This window comes from Hemibagrus wyckioides, linkage group LG14 (genome assembly GCF_019097595.1).
Source record: "Hemibagrus wyckioides isolate EC202008001 linkage group LG14, SWU_Hwy_1.0, whole genome shotgun sequence".
In the NCBI taxonomy this organism is placed as follows: Eukaryota; Metazoa; Chordata; class Actinopteri; order Siluriformes; family Bagridae; genus Hemibagrus; species Hemibagrus wyckioides.
In genome coordinates, this window is record NC_080723.1 from 3,464,136 (window position 1) to 3,484,208 (window position 20,073).

Here is a 20,073-nt window from a genome sequence, read left to right on the forward strand (position 1 = left end):
TAAAATGACAATAGCTTAAACCCTCACAAGCTTAGAAAAGGATTTAAGATTATTTTATGAAAAAAATATATGATAACAGGGTTGAATGGATACATTTCTTTTGATTGTAGATCATGACAATGATCTACAAATGTGACAAATAACGAATGTTATTTAATAATATTCAAGAGAATGAATTCTGTATGAATGAATGATAATCAACAAGACCACAAACTGGATCTGATCAAATATTCGGACATACAGACATACATAAAAAATAGCCATGTTACACTAGGCTTACAACCTGGCATTAAAATGAATCATCAAAAACAGGACTGAACAGTATGAACTGATCCATGTTTTAGAAAGCATATGTTATAATGTTCATGTTTAATTTCCGTGGCTGGCCAGTGTATCCCATATCTCTCTTGCAATGGCCATATGGCGTGAGGTAACATTCTCTGGGGGAGGAATGAGGGTCAGCACATCCTCAAAGGGATACCAAAGAAGATCGTCCCTTAACGGCCAGAAAAAACGGTTTACCCCCACTCTGTGCGTACATTTCACCTGACAGTGGGTCTCATTCACCTCTTGGATGATCCCTGGGTAGATAGTGTGGTCATATACCAGGGCACACCATTTCCCCACAACCTCTGGACTGTGCCACTACACTTCTTCTGTTGTGCTGTACATGGGGCCTTCTGTGTGTGGTCATCTGTCAGATGAAAACTGAACTGTTTTTTTGGCAGTCACACTCCAGATTCCCTGTTGCAGAACACATGCAGCTGACGTCACGGTAGATTATTTTCCCAGGTGAAAGAGTGACCACCTGGTGGAGCCTCACTGTGGATGGTACAGCTGGAAGGTCAGCTGGCATTTCTTTCACTGCATGCTCCACTGCTTGCTCCTGAATGTAAAACAATTTCACCTTCGATTGTCCCACACCAAGAGCTTGGTACAGTGACAGTGCCGTGGGGATAGCAGCTCCTTGGCTGACAAGTCTGTCGGCCCTCCTTTTCAATGTGCCACCCACACCATCTGGGGCACTTTTACCATGGTTGGCTTCAAAGTAGTTCCAGGTTCCTTGTATAAACCCCTTCTTGAAAAGTTCAGTACAAAAGAGAGAAAAATTACCACGCTGCTTGTACTGCGTGCAGGGGCCGTCGCTAAAAAAATGGATAGTTGTCACATTTGGGAATTTCTCTCTGATTTCTCTCAGGATGGGTTCCAGGTGTTTCCATATGGCAGGTGGCCCCTTCAGTCTGGATGCTGATACAATGCAGAAGGAGGTAGGGGCAGATGCCCCCCCCAAATAGTAAACCCCAGTGTGTAACGTGGCCTGTTGGTGTGATGCACCAAAATGAACAGCTTGTACTTCAGCGCTGTACTTGCAGTTGTAGTTCTCAGAGAAGTCAATATGGACTGCACATTCATTTGCAGGGAGATTTAACTTCAGGGCTTGTGAGAAAGCATCTTGATGTGTGATGTTATAGAGATGGCATCTGAACTTCTGGAGCAAAATGTTAAACTTTTCCACCAGCTCTTCTTGGGAGCATTCAGATTCTTTTTCCAAAGTGATCTTTGGGGCTGCTCCAGGATTGTTTTTGTCCTCTTTGTCTACAGTGGCCCACTGAAGGTAGGAGACACGATTGGTGGCTCTGTAGTGGCTTGTGAGTATATAGGTATTATTGATGCATTCCTCACATTCCCCATACATACATTGCTTATCACATGTGATAGCTTGTGTCAGGCTCTCCAAATTGGATGTGTCGATGATGTGCATCTGGTGAAGCTTTTTGGCAGTAAAGCTTAGATTTTCATGTTGTTTGCACATGCATGTTTCACAATCTGCCAATGTTGGATGCACAACCCAGTAGGGGCGAAGTGTGCAGAACAGTGAGTATGATAGAAGGTTGGTATGCTCAGCCATGAACTTCAAATGGAGGTTTTTCATTGAATCCAGCAGTAATCTTTTCTGCATTTTTTTTCTTTTGACACAGTTTGCTTTTTTCCTGTTGTGATCCTGCTGACATAACGTAAAAAGAATAATCTCGCCGCTGATCTCAGTGTGGCAGCAATACCATTGCGTTTCTTCTTCTGGTACCTGCAGACATTTTCATTTCCTAGTTTTGTCCACCTCCTTGAAAATCCAAAAACCTCCTCTGCCAATCGCTGCAGCCTGTACTTCTTCAGGATTTTGCTGGTGACTATTCCTGCAATGACTTGTCTGTCACTCTCTCTCTTTGATTGTGCATACTTGGTACGTACTTCTTCAGCTAATGCCGTATGGAACAACAGGGTTCTCCTTAGGGATGTTCCTGAGATTTGCTGAACCAACTTGTTGACTTTGGATCTTGGAGATGGATTGTCCTTTTTCAACCGTTGGAGACGGTTTCTGTATTTTTCTGCTCGCTGTTTAACTTTCCTCAACTGATGCTGTAGTTTCTGCAACTCTCTGTTTAATTTTGCTTTGGCAGCCCTCCTTTTTCTTCTCCCAAAGAGCACGTTGCCTAAAAGAAACAAACATAATTATATTGTCACTTAACTATTCCATCTGCATCAAAATAGACATTCAATCCATCAACTGTAACCATATAATTACTTTCGTTGTACACAGTTCCTTTACCTTTCTTTACATAAATATGTCCTTATGATCAGTACTCATACTAATTTTCATTCCTCAAGAACCTAAACTTCTGTTCTGACCTTGAAGTCCCTGTTTGAGAGCTGACTGGAGATTATGGTCTGACTGGAGAATCAGGGTTGACTGGAGGGGTGTTTAATCCTTCAAGTACCTTTTTCCTGGCCTTACTCCTCTTATGAGCCTCTCCTCTTTTTTCACTGGGCACGCTGCTCTCTAACACTCCGGTCTTTTTGCCTTTTCTTCTTCCCTGTTTCTACATCTTTCCTCCACTTCTCTCTCTTTCTAAATATTGCTGTTTCCTCTGTTCATCAGCATCACATCTGGCACGGTAGCACATCTGCTTTTCAGCAGCACACAGTGGTGTGCCAGACAACTAGAGAAATCAATTAATTTTTTTAAAAACCTTGAGTTAACAGTTGAGTTAATTTTGAATTAATAATAACATCCACGTAATTGTTGCAACCTTATCATGCAACTGGTGGAGAAGGAACAGAAGGAAAAAAAGACAAATTATATTTATGAAAATACAGTAATAAATTTAAAACATGTAGATCATGCTAAATGAAATTACACATCTCACATTTTACTATAGAAAATACATTTCCCTTTCTGAATGAACTCAGTAAGATGCAACCCTGTTACTGTAGTGCAACCCTGTGAATTTCCCTTTGGGATGAATAAAGTATCTATCTATCTATCTATCTATCTATCTATCTATCTATCTATCTATCTATCTATCTATCTATCTATCTATCTATCTATCTATCTATCTATCAATCATTACAGTAACAGGGTTGCAAATGAATGCTAATTTTAGCTTTTTCTCTGGAATAGATGCTAGCTGTGGAATGTAACATTACTGTCAAGGACAAATCTTTGAATTTTTTTTTTTGCCTTACTCTGATAATGAGTAACAGAGTTGCATTGGTTAGAGTGACACACTCACTTGAAAGGTTGGAAAGGTTCGTAAAATATGAAGAATAGAAGAGAGGACTAACCTTTGGTCTACCCATGGTGTTAGCAAGTGGCTTGATGTTAATTCCTCTGTTTCATGTGACTCTTACTCTGCCAGGCTAAATGGTTTTGGTAACAGGATTGCATGCATGTTGTGGGACACACATTCAGGGCATAATTACATTTATTTAAAATGTGTCGATCATTTAAAAAATGTTATAAAAAATTGCAAGAGACGTATATCAACAAAATCATACAAAAACAGGAGATTTAAAACTTATTTTAACTGTTATTTGAAATGCAAGTTGGTCATCAGGAAGTTGGGACAAGAGAAAAAAGCCATTTTAGGGGGTGCTTGAAGGCTATTTGATATTTTAAATAATATTTTGGAACCTGCAATTGTATTCATATTTTCTCTCAGGGAAAGTACAATTTACACACAAATGCATGATTTAGTATTTTGCTCATGGATTATTTGAAATTTCACAGCTGGGACTGAAAATGTCCCCCATTTCTGGAATGTCTCATCTATATAATGTGTGCACACTACACTATATTGCCAAAAGTATTCGCTCACCCATCCAAATAATCAGAATCAGGTGTTCCAATCACTTCCATGGCCACAGGTGTATAAAATCAAGCACCTAGGCATGCAGACTGTTTTTCCAAACATTTGTGAAAGAATGGGTCGCTCTCAGGAGCTCAGTGAATTCCAGCGTGGAACTGTGATAGGATGCCACCTGTGCAACAAATCCAGTCGTGAAATTTCCTCGCTCCTAAATATTCCACAGTCAACTGTCAGCTGTATTATAAGAACGTGGAAGTGTTTGGGAACGACAGCAACTCAGCCACGAAGTGGTAGGCCACGTAAACTGACGGAGCGGGGTCAACGGACGCTGAGGCGCATAGTGCGAAGAGGTCGCCAACTTTCTGCAGAGTCAATCGCTACAGACCTCCAAACTTCATGTGGCCTTCAGATTAGCTCAAGAACAGTGCGCAGAGAGCTTCATGGAATGGGTTTCCATGGCCGAGCAGCTGCATCCAAGCCATACATCACCAAGTGCAATGCAAAGCGTTGGATGCAGTGGTGTAAAGCACGCCGCCACTGGACTCTAGAGCAGTGGAGACGCGTTCTCTGGAGTGACGAATCGTGCTTCTCCATCTGGCAATCTGATGGACGAGTCTGGGTTTGGCGGTTGCCAGGAAAACGGTACTTGTCTGACTGCATTGTGCCAAGTGTAAAGTTTGGCGGAGGGGGGATTATGGTGTGGGGTTGTTTTTCAGGAGCTGGGCTTGGCCCCTTAGTTCCAGTGAAAGGAACTCTGAATGCTTCAGCATACCAAGACATTTTGGACAATTCCATGCTCCCAACTTTGTGGGAACAGTTTGGAGCTGGCCCCTTCCTCTTCCAACATGACTGTGCACCAGTGACCAAAGCAAGGTCCATAAAGACATGGATGACAGTCTGGTGTGGATGAACTTGACTGGCCTGCACAGAGTCCTGACCTCAACTCGATAGAACACCTTTGGGATGAATTAGAGTGGAGACTGAGAGCCAGGCCTTCTCGTCCAACATCAGTGTGTGACCTCACAAATGTTCTTCTGGAAGAATGGTCAAAAATTCCCATAAACACACTCCTAAACCTTGTGGACAGCCTTCCCAGAAGAGTTGAAGCTGTTATAGCTGCAAAGGGTGGACCGACGTCATATTGAACCCTGTGGACTAGGAATGGGATGTCACTTAAGTTAATATGTGAGTCAAGGCAGGTGAGCGAATACTTTTGGCAATATAGTGTATATTGCCAAAGGTTTTGGGACGTCTGCGTTTACATGCACATGAATGTATAGAGTTATCTCGCCCTTTGCAGCTATAACAGCTTCAACTTTTCTGGGATGGCTTTCCACAAGGTTTAGGAGTGTGTTTATGGGAACTTTTGACCCTTCCTCTAGCAACACTTGTGAGGTCAGTGGAGACTGAGGCCCTGGCTTGCAATCTCTACTCTAATTCATCCCAAAGGTGTTCTATCGGGTTGAGGTCAGGACTCTGTGAAGTTCCTCCACACCAAACTCACTCATCCATGTCTGTATGGACCTTGATTTGTGCACTGGTGCGCAGTCATGTTGGAAAAAGGAAACTGCTCAAATTGCATGAAACTGTCCAAAAATGTCTTGGTATGAAGCTGAAGTTTATCATCGCCGGAGATTTCAATCATGCAAATCTCAGAACAGTGCTCCCTAAATTCCATCAGTATGTGGACTTTGCTACGAGAGGGGAGAACACGCTGGATGTTGTTTATTCAAACATTCCCGGTGCGTATCGTGCGGAGCCCCGCCCCCATCTCGGCTACTCGGACCACATCTCTGTTATGTTGATTCCAGCATACAGAGCACTCGTCACACGCTCTAAACCGGTTCTGAAACAGGTTAAGACCTGGCCAGCAGGACCATCTCTGCTCTTCAAGACTGTTTTGAGTGCACTGACTTGGACATGTTTAGGGAGGCTGCAACCAACGGCGACTCTATTGACTTGGAGTACACGGCATCAGTGACCGGCTACATCGGGAAATACATCGATGACGTGACCGTCTCCAAGTCCATCACAACACGCTCCAACCAGAAGCCGTGGATGACTGCGAAAGTGCGTGCTCTCCTGAAGTCGAGAGACTCTGCCTTCAGATCAGGGGACAGGGCGGCCTTAAAAACGGCAAGGGCCAAACTGTCCCGAGCCATCAGAGAGGCGAAGCGTGCACACGCCCAGAGAATCCACGGCCACTTCCAGAACAGCAGAGACTCCTGGCGCATGTGGCAGGGCATTCAGGCGATCACCAACTACAGGACAACTTCACCTTCCTGTGACAGTGATGCCTCCCTTCCAGATCCGCTGAACGACTTCTACGCTCAGTTTGAGGCACAGAACAACACAACAGCGAGGAAGACCATCCCTCCTCCTAATGACCCAGTGCTCTGTCTCACCACGGCTGACGTGAGGAGAACTCTATGCAGAGTTAACCCACGGAAGTCTGCTGGACCAGACAACATTCCTGGCAGAGTTCTCAGGGAGTGTGCAGAGCAGCTAGCAGATGTCTTCACTGACATCTTCAACATCTCACTGAGTAGCTCCATCATCCCTACGTGCCTCAAGACAACGACCATCGTTCCTGTGCCAAAGAAGTCCACGGTTTCCTGCCTCAATGACTACCGTCCTGTTGCACTCTCACCAATCATGATGAAATGCTTCGAGAGGCTCGTCATGAGGCACATCGTCCTAACCGTTCCACGGACGACGCCATCACCACAACCCTCCATCTGGCCCTCACACACCTGGACTGCAAAGACTCCTACGTTTGAATGCTGTTCATAGATTTCAGTTCAGCATTCAACACAATCATCCCTCAGCAGCTGATTAAGAAGCTGAGTCTCCTGGGCCTGAACACCTCTCTCTGCAACTGGATCCTGGATTTCCTGACTGGGAGACCTCAGTCAGTCCGGATCGGGAGCAGTATCTCCAGCACCACCACACTGAGCACTGGAGCGCCTCAGGGCTGTGTGCTCAGTCCATTGCTGTTCACTCTGCTGACTCACGACTGTGCAGCAATGCACAGCTCCAACCACATCGTCAAGTTCGCCGATGACACGACTGTGGTGGGTCTCATCAGCAAGAACAACGAGTCAGCATACAGAGAGGAGGTGCAACATCTAACAGCCTGGTGCAGAGCCAACAACCTCTCCCTGAAATTCGACAAGACCAAAGAGATGGTTGTTGACTTCAAGAGAGCACAGTGTGACCATTCTCCGCTGTCCATCGACGGCTCCTCTGTGGAGATCGTCAAGAGCATCAAATTCCTTGGTGTCCATCTGGCGGAGAACTTCACCTGGTCACTCAACACCAGCTCCATCACCAAGAAAGCCCAGCGGCGCCTCTACTTCCTGAGGAGGCTGAGGAAAGCCCATCTCCCTTCCCCCATCCTGACTGTGTTCTACAGAGAGAGGGACCATCGAGAGCGTCCTGAGCAGCTGCATCACTGCCTGGTTTGGGAACTGCACCGTCTCGGATCGCAAGACCCTTCAGCGAATAGTGAGGACAGCTGAGATCATCATCGGAGTTTCTCTCCCCTCTATCACAGACATTTACACCGCACGCTGCATCCGCAAAGCCAACAGCATTGTGGCTGACCCCACACACCCCTCACACACACTCTTCATCCTCCTGCCATCTGGAAAGAGGTACCGGAGCATTCGGGCCCTCACAACCAGACTGTGTAACAGTTTCTTTCCTCAACCCATCAGGCTCCTCAACACCCGGGACTGAACTGTTCTACACTCTCTCACACACACTCACTCAGGACTGAACTGTTCTACACTCTCTCACACACACACATACTCACTCAGGACTGAACTGTTCTACACTCTCTCACACACACACACTCTCACTCAGGACTGAACTGTATATTAACTCTGTCTCTCTCACACACAGATACACACACTCTCTCTTGACTGTGTGGACGCATACACACACATAATTTATACTGTTCATTACTTACTGCACTACCTCTACCTGTCATCCGCTGCTATAGTTATATTTATGTTTATTCTCTTTGCACTACCTCAACCGCTGCTGTGTATTTTTGCACAATACTTTTTTTTTTTTTTTTTTTACATCATTTCACTTTATTTTATTTCACTTACATTCCAGTACACATGTTCTTTTATTTCTTTTCGGCACTAAGTGTCCTGTGTTCTTTTGTGTTGTCTTTATTGTATTTATTGTCTTTTGCACTGTCTTATCTATGCTCTGTTTGCACCTAGCTGCACACTGTGCACTTTACGTGGCTAAGACAAACTTCTGTCCTAGCTCTGTGGTGGTGTTTGTTTTGTGTTGAACTTGTTGTTGTATGTTTATGTAGCACCAGGTCCTGGAGAAACGTTGTTTCATTTCACTACCCCAAACCTTTTGAGAACTTTTTAATCCACCATGCTGTCTAAAAGTGAGAGAATGTCATTAAACCCTGCACAACAAATGTAATCTGAATCCGGTTGGCACTACCTGCATATCTTCTGGGATTGCCCAGATGTTTCTAAAGGGCAGTCCCTAAATTACTTACTTTGTTTTTATTGAATGATGACTCACCATTTAGTATTTGCACTAATTTGGCTTCTAAGAAAGTTATGTTTGCAGGTTTAACTGCTGCTGCTGCAAAATAAACAAAACTATAATGCACTCTTGGTTATCACCTGGACCCCCTTCAATAAAAGAATGGTATAATTATTAGATATTGTTCTTATGGAGAGATCATTGGCTAACATTCATAAAGCATGATGCTCAACTTTGGGATAAAGTTATTGCTGCACTTCTGAAATGACCTATTTTTCCTTACTGCTAGCACATAATCTAAATAGTTCTTAACAACGGCAATAATGTCATTGTATTTGTCTTACACCGATCAGGCACAACATTATGACACCTTTCTATCATTAACTTCTTCAGCAATTTGAGCAACAGTAGCTCGTCTGTTGGATCAGATCACATGGGCCAGCCTTTGCTCCCCACATGCTTCAATGAGTCTTGACTGCCCATGACCCTGTCGCCGGTTCACCACTGTTCCTTCCTTGGACCACTTTTGATAGATACTGACCACTGCAGACCGGAAACACCCCACAAGAGCTGCAGTTTTGGAGATGCTCTGATCCAGTGGTCTAGTCATCACAATTTGGTCCTTCATCACTCCAAATCCCTCAAATCCTTACACTTGTCCATTTTTCCTGCTTCTAACGCATCAACTTTGAGGACAAAATGTTCACTTGCTGCCTAATATATCCCACCCACTAACAGGGGCCATGATGAGGAGATACTCAGTCTTATTCACTTCACCTGTCAGTGTTCACAATGTTATGCCTGACTGGTGAATATAGATGTATTTAATAAAGTGTGTTAAAACTGAATAATAAAAAGTTGATCACAAAAAAAAGAATATCTGCCATGAGAAAGAACATGCTCAATCAAATGGCTTAACAAGTGGTCTGTAGCCTAGATAGAGTGAAAAAGCATAATTTTTTATGATTTCCTTGTCAACATTCACATTGTCAGCACATGTGGCATTGTCGTGCTTCATTCAATACGGAAATAAATAAATCAAGGACATTCTGAGAACAGAAGTTACTACACTCTTTTATTTAAAACAACTTTATAAAATTCTGTTCTTGAAAGTAATTTTTCATCACATAATTGGTATGGTTTCTACCATATTTATTTTCTTAACTATGTCAAAAAGGGTGTATTATTTGCATATTACTGCATGGCTTTGACAGTAGTTCCAACTGTAATCTAAATGCTAGGTGCATATTAATGTTTTTTATTCTAGTGCATTATTAATTCTTGGCTTAAACGAAAACAGTGGCTTGTTCCGGTGTGTCAGACCATATGACACCAGCCTGCTGTGGATTATTTTTTGCATAACAGCAAAATCTATTGTGTGTGATTCCTTCTGTAATGCACATATTGCTCCAGATGAGGAGATTGTGTAGAAATTAAGTAGTTTTCCAAAAGTTCAGGATGTCTGTTAAGAGTGTTATAGCACATAAAGACTTTTGCACAAGAAAGTGTAAAGTTATGGTCCTCTCTATACAAGTGGTGCAGACTCAAAAATCAGGAGCCCGGTTTGAGGATTTATTACACGTGCACACAAGAAGTGTTAGAAGCAAAAGAAAGCGATGTGTCATAATGGTCTGATCAACTGTTTATATGCACGGTATCTGGTATGATGTGTCTACCAAAATACACTGCTTAGTCCTCATGTTATGACCTTCTGTCAAGAAAACCGTTTCTAACAGTAAGAGGAGACCTTGAGGGACAACATAAGATAGAACAGTACCTTCTTAGAACTTTTGTTTTCCACACAGAAAGGTTCATATTCTCAAAATAACGTTCATGTGTGGCCATATGCAAGTCGTCATGATCATCTTGATTCAAACAAAACTGAAATGAACAATTACATAAACAAAGAAATATCCATAATTGTATAAACAAATAAAACATTCTGAATGAATTGAACACCTCTAAAAGTGATAGATCCTACTCTTCAAACCCTGTATACCATGCGTAAATGTCTCACATATGCAATCACATTTAAGAGTTAGAATATAACTAGATGTATTTAATAAAGTTAAATTTAACTTTAAATTTAACTTTTTTTTGTCTTCTGTAACCACTGACCAGTCTCTTACATCTGCCTTTGGGGATTTTTGCCCACTTCTCCTTGCAGAACTCAGCCAGTTGAGAGAGGTTGAAGAGACATTCGATTAGATTGCGGTTCGGACATTGACCAGGCCAATCCAGAGTACGAATCTTCTTTCTCTTAAGCCATTCCTTAGTGGTTTTGCTTAGAGGCTTTGGTTCATTGTCCTGTTGCAGCTCCAGCTCCCTGACTGATGGCAGGAGATTCTCATCAAGAATTTGTTGATAGGCCTGAGAGTTCAAGTTTTCCTGGATAATATGGAGCCCGGACTCATCTGTCTAGAGAGAGGACTTCCAAAAGGCCTCTGGTTTGTCCAATTGGTCTCTGCCAAAGAGAAACAGGCAGTTTTGTCCTTTTTTTTTTCTTTTTTTTCTTTTTCCTTCTCCTTTTTCCTTTCATCTGACTGTAGACGCATGTCTGTTTTTTTCTGGTGCTTCTTGACGACAGTTTTGATGGGTGTCCACTTCTAGGCAAATAGGAGTTGTGGTCATGTTGAATGCCCTCTATTTGTAGATGATTTGTCTTACAGTGGCTAGATGGTCTTATAGCCTTCCCCAGACTGATGAGTAGTCACCACTTCCTGATGTCCACGAATATCTCTTTTATTGGTCTTTATTGGCATTATTGGTCTTTATGGGTAAACCTTGGCACTACAGTGGTGTGGTTGGTTTCCTCTCAGTTTGATTAGTCTGCTTATGCACTTGACTTCCTTAAATACATTTCGCACATACACTGATTCCATCTTTCATGTAGTTTTTTTGGCTACTAACACAACTCCCTCTAATCAAACACATGGAATTGATAAACATACATGTGACCTTTTAATAGAAAAAAACTGGTGATGATAAAATCAGAAAATCATGGTAAAACAACAGAAAACTCTGAAGTGCTCAAGGGGTTCACAAACTTTCAAGCAGCACTGTACTAGGCCAGTTTAGCCATATTTGACCAGGAAGGTACCCTATCATCTTTGTAGCAGGTATCCTCTTGTTTATCACAATCTACTGGTCCTTGGCTACCAGGAACATCCAAGAAAATGTACGATAGAGGAGGATAACATGAAGAGCAGAATTAATACGATTGGTTGATTAAGGATTGGTGTGATTATTGAGGTGTCATGATGTGATATTCAGGTGTTATAATGTCTGTAATACTGTGAGATGGATGCATATGTTTGATCACATAGGGACTCTGAGAGAACCACACAGGTCGGTAGTTGGCGCAGAAATATTGTGGCATGTTTCTATATTGAATAAGGAACTGTCTGTTCGTAATAGGATGTGTTTCATTAAATAGCATCTTGTGCCCGAGCATAACTAGGGGTTAGACGCAACAAGGTCGTTTCCTATATAGGAAACACAAAATAAGCAATCTCAGACATACTCCAAATTTCTAAAACTTTCCGTTATATATATTGATTAAATCACAAGTGGTGTACGTGTTATTTGCTTGTGCCCTGCATATGAGTAAAAAATAATCGTAATAATAATAGTTTGTACTGATTTATAGTTTGAATAGTTTATAAATCCAGTCACTAAAGAGTTAACTCTCAGTGGGAGGGTTGCGTCAAGGAAGGGCATCTGGTGTAAAACCTGTGCCAAATAAAAACATGTGGCCGAAAGAACGACAACAACGTGAACCTTGAGTTAATTCCTAAATGGAGGTCTGACCTAGAAAAAAAAAAAGGTTTTGTAAGGTGTGAATGTATTAAAAACCCCAAAGGGAACATGAGAAATCGTCTATTCTGACCAAACCAGTGGGTTTAGTAGGCATGATAAAAACAACTTCTCATATATCTGAATGTACCAGTAGCTACATGCTCTGGTGATGTGTACAGTCTTGTGTTGGTGCGGGATTGTGTGTGGTGTAGTGGTGCTTGTGATTCAACACAGAATTCAGATAGCCAGACACGTGTTTTTTTTTTATTCATACGTATAATTGCATATGCTATTATTCCTCTCAGAGATCAAAACAGCGTGTTCTGAGTTAGACGCAACAAGGTCCAGAACGTGATTATCTTTCTCTTGTTGCCGTACAAAATGTAAAATAATAGATATCGCAGAGAGATTCCAAATTTCTGAGACTTTCCCTTAAGTTAAGTTGTCTTTATTTGTCATATATACATTACTGCACTGCTGAAATTCTTTCTTTGCATATCCCATTCTTGGAGGTTGGGGTCAGAGCTCAGGGTCAGCCATGATGCAGCACTCCTGAAGCAGGATGGGTTGTGGGCCTTGCTCAAGGATCCACAATCTTCCAGTCAACAATCCAGCGCCTTAGCCACTTGACCTACCATCGCCCCTATTATACATAAACTGATCAAATCACAAGTGGTTTATTTTTGTACGTTCTGCCCTGCATACGTGTGTAAAATAATCAATAGTTTTATAAACCTGAATCTTAAGCTGTTAGGTTAATTCCTAAATGGAATTAAATAGTTTTGTGAGGTGTGAATGTATTACAACCCAAAGGGAACATCATCTTTTCTGATCAGACCAGTAGGTTTAGTAGGTGTTATAAAAACATCTCATCAAATCTCTGAATCTATCAGTAGCTACACGCTCTGGTGGTTTAACAGGGTTTGTGATTCAGTCTGTTGCATATAGATATAATAGATAGATAAAGAAACAGATGTGTTTTCATTCATGTGTACAATTACATATACACTTTCCATAGCTAAAATTCTATTATTCCTCATAGTCACACACATTTCCTGTCTGTATGTGGTATAGCCACTTTACAGCCTGAAGCATGCACCTGCATGTTCCATCCTTGACTCTATACTGCAGCATCTGTCACCAAAAGCTTCCATTTTGCTTCCAGGAGAGCAGCTGTGCATGGAGAGCATTACTCTCAAACCAGCTCTTTAACCAACACTCCTAAATTGTTGTTTTCAGCTCAGACTCTGGCTGTACAAATTTCTTGTGAAAATCTTTTTCATGTGAAAATCATTTTTGGTCAACCAGAACAGTATTTGATTTGTGGGATAGGAAATTGTAAGAAAATAACGCACACAACACAGGGATGGGTAATGAAATGTAGTTTAAAAAAACATAATAATGGGCAATTTAGCAGGGCTGGTGGTTAATAGGACAGGGGTAGTGTTAAGTAGCCTATATTTGTCACATATACATTACTGCACAATGAAATTATTTATTCGCATATCCCATCCTTGGAGGTTGGGGTCAGAGCACAGGGTCAGCTAAGATAAGAGCACCCCTAGAGCAAGGGGTTGGGGGCCTTGCTGAAGGGCCCAACGGTGGCGGCTTGGCAGTGCCGGAGCTTGAACAGCACTCAGCATTCGCTCTCAGGATACCAAGCTGAGCAGACGTTCCCTGGGCAATCTGCCTTTTCGGCAGTCTTTATTATGACTGAGTCTCCTTTTTTTTTTAGTGGGGCTGTGGTCAGGGGTGTAGCTGGAATCAGTTGGGGATGCTCGGGCTGACGGGTGGGCTGGAAGGAGTGATAGTCCTGTTCTTTCTGAATGGAAGCATGCGATGAAGTCATAGCTGGCAGGCTGCAATAGAATGGAGGAGGGGGAATTTCAGAGGAATAGGAGTGGTTCAAAGCTGTTCCAGTAAAGGCAATAGGCCAAAGGAACCCAGCTGATGACGAATGTGTGTCCCAAATTAGAGCAGCTGAGTTGACATTTGGAGGAGACAACAAACAAAAAAGACAATATGACTATTCCACAGGGTATAACCAGAGCACTGTACAAGCATAGCAGTGCTAAGCATAAAGACCACAACTTTAGAGAGCAAAAAGATGCTGAACAAAAATGAGAAAAAGGACTTGGTCATAATAAAGACTGATAGCCCAGGGGAAGTCTGCTCAGCTCGGTGTCCTGAGAGAGAATTCTGAGTGGAGGCCTGGGGCATATTTTTTGCATACCAGAATAAGAGTCGAAGAAATGTGTGGAATTTGAGCCAAAGACAAAAAAAGGGGGACCTGAAAAAGCTGAGAGCAGAATATAAGAGGAATTTTTAGACCGGAAGGAAAGAGAAAATAATATAGGCGGGTACCTGTAGGTGCACAGTATTAATAGTGGAGAGTTTAAGAATGCGATTAGATCATTCAGAGACGTCTCAATGAACTGATCTCCGGTTGATTGCTATTCATCCAATAAACTCTATTTTGCTTTTCTCATTCATGGCTCATTATTTTTGGTAAAACGTTTGGCTTGAGCGGTTTGGACGACACCCAGACTCCATATATTCAATTCAATTTATTTTGTATAGCGCCTTTTACAATGAACATTGTCTCAAAGCAGCTTTACAAAAGAAGAAAAACAGAAAGGGGAGGGGGGAAAATAAATAAATAAATAAAAATAAATAAATAACTAGAAATAAGATCATTAAATTTAATAATTAAACTATTTTATCCCTAATGAGCAAGCCTATGGCGATGGTGGCAAGGAAAAACTCCCTGGGATGGAATAAGGAAGAAACCTTGAGAGGAACCAGGCTCAGAAGAGAACCCATCCTCATTTGGGTGAATATACTCATATACCTGGTGTCGCTGCAGACGCCACAGATTACACCACATTCCTTTTTTCCTTTATATTTTAGTGTGAAACAGTCGGGGGGGAGGTCAGTTGTGTGATTGTAAGTGTGCCACCTAGCGGACTGGGTAGTTGTAAGTCTGCAATGTTTGTCATTAGATTAAACATGATGCACTGTGCTGTATATAAGGTCTGCCTTTCATGTGGGTTACTGATCATGATTCACAATGTTCCAGTTACTATATACCAGATTATTTCTGGTATATCTGTCCAGCAGACAACAAAATGGAACAAAACAGAATGGATGTCTCATGTACAGGTGTAATAGGTTTTATAAATGGGTTTAAAAATTATCTATATATGTATGTACAGTCAATGTATAATAAGAATTAACATGCTGAACAAGATATACAGCTATAGGGGTGATAATGTGTATATCTTACCTTGTATGTTGTAATTTATTGTAAATATGCACTTCTTTTAGCGCTATTATTTAAGAAATCATAGTTAATACAGTAAGAACACATTTATTTATGGTTATTTTTCATTTATGCAGGCATTATTTCTTATTAGATTTCAGTTTACACAAAAAAAATTCTAACTTCATGTCCTCTCTTTCAGCTTGCATCAACACCCTTTTGGAGGTCAACACTGACTTAGAAAAGAATGAAAACCAGTTTATTGCTCCTTACAGCATGGAAAAGCTTGATGGTTCTGGACTTGGAACATCCAGTCATCTAAGCCAAACATCTAATTACATAGCAGTACCTCTGGACACCGTTCTAAAGGACCAGAAATTCCTTTCTTATAAAGTACCGACGGCACTCGAAAGCGGCTGGAACCAAAAACCACCAAGTCTGCAAACCAGCAACGTGCAGATTTTGGCACACTGTCAACATAATAACGAATCTTACTTAAGGCAATCTACATTGTCAACTCGTAGACCGACTGGACAGATAGGGAATCATGGGTTTACAGCAGTGATCCCTAGAGACAACTATCCTCAACACAAATCGCAACGTTTTTGTTCGAATGATAGACCTCCAGAAATTCCTGCCACAAGTGAGAGGGTGTTGCTTCGACAGTGTCCGGTTCAGTCGAGTTCTTCTTCATCGATTGAGCACCAAAAAGCATCTTCAGCCTCAACGAGCACAAATAGCTCACAGCAGTCACATATGCCACTTATTGTTCAGAAAACTAGTAATCTGAGTGAAAGCTCGCAGAACAGTCTATACAATCAGCAACAGCGTGTGAAGATTACTAATAATTTACCTAAAGACTCCGTCTGTCAGGGATCGTTTGCTAATGTTGCTGTTATTTTATCACAAGCTCAACCGATCATGCTTCAAACTTCAACGAACGAAAGACAGACAAATGACGAACTTCATCAACAGAATGCTTGTATGCCTAAAGAAATCTATCAGCAGAAGTATGCGACTCAGAAAGCTATCGCTGTCGTTACGCCTTTGACTCAAACAGCAGTGGTAGGTGTTACATTATCGAACTCGGCCAAAGAGAAAGTAGGAGGCCCTGAAACAAGAGCTGTACCAAATAAAAATGACCATCGACCTTACATTCCACATATTTGCCAATCAACAACAACTACATTTCAAGCAAAGGAAGTACCCTCAGTACAAGCCAGTGAGATTTCTCATTGTGTAAAGGATGATAAGCCTGTGAAAAATAATCAACTTGTTCCTGGTGAAAACTTGCCGTCGGTTTCTCATAATAGTGTGAGCGTAGAAAGACGGGAGGTGCTACAGCAATCTCCCGCTAACTGTAGTGCTCAACTTTTCAGTGAACACGATGCTACGTTGATGAGCAGAAACCCTGTTGGCACCAAACCAACAATGGATCCTAGAATGGATAAATTGTCTACCGCACCTGTCCAGGAGTGGTCTCTTCAGAGATTGCGCAACTTTATAACTCAGATGGAGCAGACGCAAAGAAGGCAACAGAAAAACGTTCCTAATGACGACATCTTCAACGAGATTCTGAAGCTGTATTGGAATGGAGATTATCGAAAACTATGTGACGCTGCAAAATCGAGCCTTTATACAGACATCATGAAAGACGTCAGGCTGCACTATCAAACAGAAAGTTCTGTAATACTCCAGGGAGTTTTGAGAGAGAGACTGAATGAAATTGCGTCAAGCTTTTACATTTTAGAACATGGCTATGTACCACCCAAGATGGGGTACAGATCATCCTGGTTGAATCTCAGTGAGAATCTCAATGATATTCCCAGCGAGCATTATGATCTGTCATTGTTAATGACTTTGCACTGCAAACAAACCAAAACCCCTGACCAGGAAGTACCAGTGAAAGAGATGTCGGAAAACATGTCGGAGCCTACAACTGGAAAGAGAAAAGCATTTGATAAAGCACTAAGTGAAAGAAAGAAACAAAAGAAAGCATTACCTCCTAAGCATCAAGAGAACTCTGTAAGAAAAGAGCCAGTGGGTGTGAATGTTGAAAATACATCTTCTGGAAAAGAGACAGAAGGACAAAACAGTACAAATGTGGAAAATGTTACCGTGGAAAATAAAGTACAGTCGGAACAACAAAATCAAACAGAGAGTGAAAATCAGGCACCTTTGCTTGAGTCGTTAAGTACACAAGCATCAGATGTGTCTGACCACTGTACAAAACCAAGGATTTTGATCAAACTCCTCACCACAGACACGACGCCTGTGTCGGACAAAAATGGTTCTGCATACTGTGTTTCTGTCAAGAAGAGCATCCTTCCACCAGAGAAAGCTGAGGAGCCAGATGTAGAGGTGAACAACATGAGCAAGGAAGATGCGCCATCTTTAACAGACAGCAGTCAAGACACTGTGGAATCGCTCGAGCAGGATAAAATATGTGTGGACGTGGAAATTAAATCGGACGAACTGAGGAATGGAATTGAACTGGAGAAGTACTGTTGTCTTCCAAAATGGCTCCAGGTTTTGGGCTATCAAAATGGAGGACTTTGCAAGTGTGAGAAAACATCCGAACTGAGTCATCAAGCTGACGCCTCAAGCAAAGGTGTGAAGGAGGTAAATATAGAGAAGAACAGACATCCTTTCAATAAAGCTTGTGAGCTCACTGGTACTGAGCTCAAAGAGGCAAGAAATAAACCCTCGCCAGTTGTTGCTGACGATGACAGCATGGATGAGCTTGAGATTGTGGATGTCATCACAGACTACGAAGATGTACTTGAATTGGCAAATGCGGTGTCGGAGCAGGTGACATCGCATGAGTCTCCATCGGGCAGAGATCACCACCAAGAGATCACAAGGGCAGAGTTCAAGACAAGAGAAACATTAATAAACCTTACATTATTCGGCACCTCGCATGCGAGACAAAAGAAAAACATTTCTGGATTCATGTCATCGGATAAGGTGCCCCCAGAAACCCTTAACGTAAGAATAGGTTCTGGATGGAACAGACGCTCTGACAGTTCTAAAGGTCCCAAAAGCCACACTCCTAAACAGCAAGTTTGGAATTCCTGGAAGAAGACCCATGTTTCATCAAAGAGGTCAACTAACACAGGGTCCAAGAATCAGAAACCGGCAAAAGCCCCGGAATCAAAAAAACATTTCTGTTTGACATCAGCTAACAAACCGGAAAATACAAACAGAGATCAATCCAAGAAAAAATCCAGGAAAAAAATCAGTTTGACCAGACAGGATCAAATAAGGAAGCTGAAACGAAACAAACTTTTGGCATCATTTAATCTGAAGAAAAGATGGAATTACGCAAACCATGGGCGCAAACTTACGAAGACCTCTTTTGATTCGTCTCAGGTTATTAATCCACGCAAAAATAAATTAGACACTGGTTTAGCCTTAAATTTTGGAGTTCTTCCAGAGTCTTTCAATATATCAGATGGCAGTTCCTCTGAGAAAGCCAAACAGCCTGCAAGTGCAGAGAGCAGTAAGTATATATTTCTTTTATATTTTTTTATAGACTTTATGCCTTCTGAGAGACTTGAAGGATTACTGAGCGGATTTTATAGTTTTTTTTATTATTACTAGGTTCAGAAGTTAAATCTGTGGTGCAGACCAAAAGGACATGGGGCATGTCAGGTTATTATTGTTGTTATTATTATTATTATTCTTATAGTTGTTGTTGTTGTTAAATAGTAGATCATAGTTGACCTGTCCATTTTATATTTTTATGTATAAACTACATATGTTTGTTTTGTATGTTTTACATTTTAGGTACTTGGTGCGAAAGCCCCAGGAAGAAACAATGCCTCAAATCTACCCCTACCCTACCAAACTCATCCAGGTTCAGCACATTTCAAGAGTTCAAAAAGAAATACGAAGAAAAAAAGCAGAAAACCTCTACTCAAATGATCTAAAAATAAGACATCACTGTTTACACTGTAAACACTTACCACAGTTTAAGCTTAAACATTTTGGTTAAGCTTCTGTACATAGTTTGTGTATTTAACTAATCACCACTTAACATAGTAATGCAACCGAGTGAGAAATGTGACCTCATAGAAACACTGTGCTGCAGGGTTTTATTCAACATTGTTCGAAACTGAGACACTATTCTTTTGACCATAATGCTGCTTGAAAATTTCAAATAGTATGTTCTGAATGCTTGTTGAAACCACTGTTTACAGTTATTCCATGTGTTTTTTTATGTCATTATATAAATATAAATATATATATATATATATATGTATATAAAATGTATTAATACAAAAATGCTGTGTGTGTATCACTGGATACAAAAATGGGAAAAATCCCTCACCTGTTATACCA

At 41.5% G+C, this 20,073-nt stretch overlaps 1 protein-coding gene across 6 annotated transcripts in view; it reads left to right on the forward strand.

Moving 5' to 3' along the window:
* si:ch211-106e7.2 (uncharacterized) overlaps positions 1-20,016 on the forward strand; it is a 23,849-nt gene extending 3,833 nt beyond the window's left edge. For 4 of the 6 annotated variants that reach the window (XM_058408497.1, XM_058408499.1, XM_058408503.1 and 1 more), the window contains 3 exons: positions 15,932-19,231; positions 19,333-19,383; positions 19,519-20,016. In XM_058408497.1, coding sequence (XP_058264480.1) covers positions 15,932-19,231; positions 19,333-19,383; positions 19,519-19,661 — 3,494 coding nt within the window. In that variant the 3' untranslated portion in view covers positions 19,662-20,016. Of the gene's footprint in view, positions 1-15,200; positions 15,301-15,931; positions 19,232-19,332; positions 19,384-19,518 lie in introns of those variants that run through there. The other 2 variants (XM_058408500.1, XM_058408501.1) reach the window with 2 other exon arrangements.
* The last annotated feature ends 57 nt before the right edge of the window (positions 20,017-20,073 follow it).